The sequence below is a fragment of the Neomonachus schauinslandi genome, chromosome 15 (genome assembly GCF_002201575.2).
Source record: "Neomonachus schauinslandi chromosome 15, ASM220157v2, whole genome shotgun sequence".
Classification (NCBI taxonomy): Eukaryota; Metazoa; Chordata; class Mammalia; order Carnivora; family Phocidae; genus Neomonachus; species Neomonachus schauinslandi.
In genome coordinates, this window is record NC_058417.1 from 23,616,248 (window position 1) to 23,617,545 (window position 1,298).

Here is a 1,298-nt window from a genome sequence, read left to right on the forward strand (position 1 = left end):
TCAGCAGTTACCCCTTGTAACTGGGCTATTCTAAATAAAATTTTGTATAAAATCATTAGACTCATCTAAATTATCTGAAGGTCCAAGTTTTGATTATATACCATTTTTCTTTGAGATTAACAGTAGCCAGATCCTTACACCTTTTTGATTTTATTTATGACAAAATCTTGTTTTTGAACTCCTCTTTGATGGGTTCAGTGGAAATCTTAGGGAGAGTAGAGAGAAAGGTATTTTTCATCTCAATTCAAATGAAGCCTTTATTCAAATTCTTTTTTTTTTTTTAAAGATTTATTCAGGGGCGCCTGGGTGGCTCGATCGTTAAGCGTCTGCCTTCGGCTCAGGTCATGATGCCAGGGTCCTGGGATCCAGCCCCGCATTGGGCTCCCTGTTCAGTGGGGAGCCTGCTTTTCTCTCTTCTGCTCTCCTGCTTCTGTTCCCTCTCTCACTGTCTCTTTCTCTCTCTGTCAAATAAATAAATAAAATCTTAATTTAAAAAAAGATTTTAGAGAGAGAGAGCACAAGTGGGAGGGGCAGGGAGATGGAGAAAGAATCTCAAGTGGACTCCAGACTGAGCACGGAGCCCAGTGTGGGGCTCAATCTCATGACCCTGAGATCATGACCTGAGCTAAAAGGAAGAGTCGGACACTTAACCGACTGTGCCACCCAGGCACCCTTGCCTCTATTCAAGTTCTAAAAATAAATATGTTTTTACCTCAAATATCAGTTGAATAATAAGGATGGAGGTTCTCAATGCTAGCTGTTTCTTCAGAGCATATTTGTACCTGATTTAAATTGAGGAGCCATGGTGCTAAGTGACCATGCTTTTGATCTGCCTTCTTTTTCTTTCTTTTAGGCAGAGCGACCTGACACCATGTTGGGAGTTGTATGTGGGGCTCTCCACGTGGCAGATGTCAGCCTACGGAATAGCATCTCTAACTTCCTTCACTCCTTAGAAAGGTAGGCTTTGTTTGTTATAGGCACGTTAACCAGTAGTCCTGGTTTGAAGATCCATTTATTCTTCTCTCTATTCCTGGCAGTTTGTGAGTGCTACATGTTATTCAGTGATCATGGAGGTGGGGGAGAGAAAAGATGTGGGAGGTTTTTTTTTTATTTTAAGATATTTATTTATTGGGCGCCTGGGTGGCTCAGATGGTTAAGCGTCTGCCTTCGGCTCAGGTCATGATCTCAGGGTCCTGGGATTGAGTCCCGCATCGGGCTCCCTGCTCCTTGGGAGCATGCTTCTCCCTCAGCCTTTCTCTCTCGCTCTGTCTCTCATGAATAAAAAAAAAAAAAAAAAA

General features: G+C 42.4%; 1 protein-coding gene across 2 annotated transcripts in view; it reads left to right on the top strand.

The window, feature by feature from the left end:
• Window positions 1-1,298, top strand: part of ACACA (acetyl-CoA carboxylase alpha) — a 239,733-nt gene that overhangs the window by 80,215 nt on the left and 158,220 nt on the right. For both annotated transcript variants that reach the window (XM_044921884.1, XM_044921885.1), the window contains one exon: window positions 854-957. In XM_044921884.1, coding sequence (XP_044777819.1) covers window positions 854-957 — 104 coding nt within the window. The remainder of the gene's footprint in view (window positions 1-853; window positions 958-1,298) is intronic.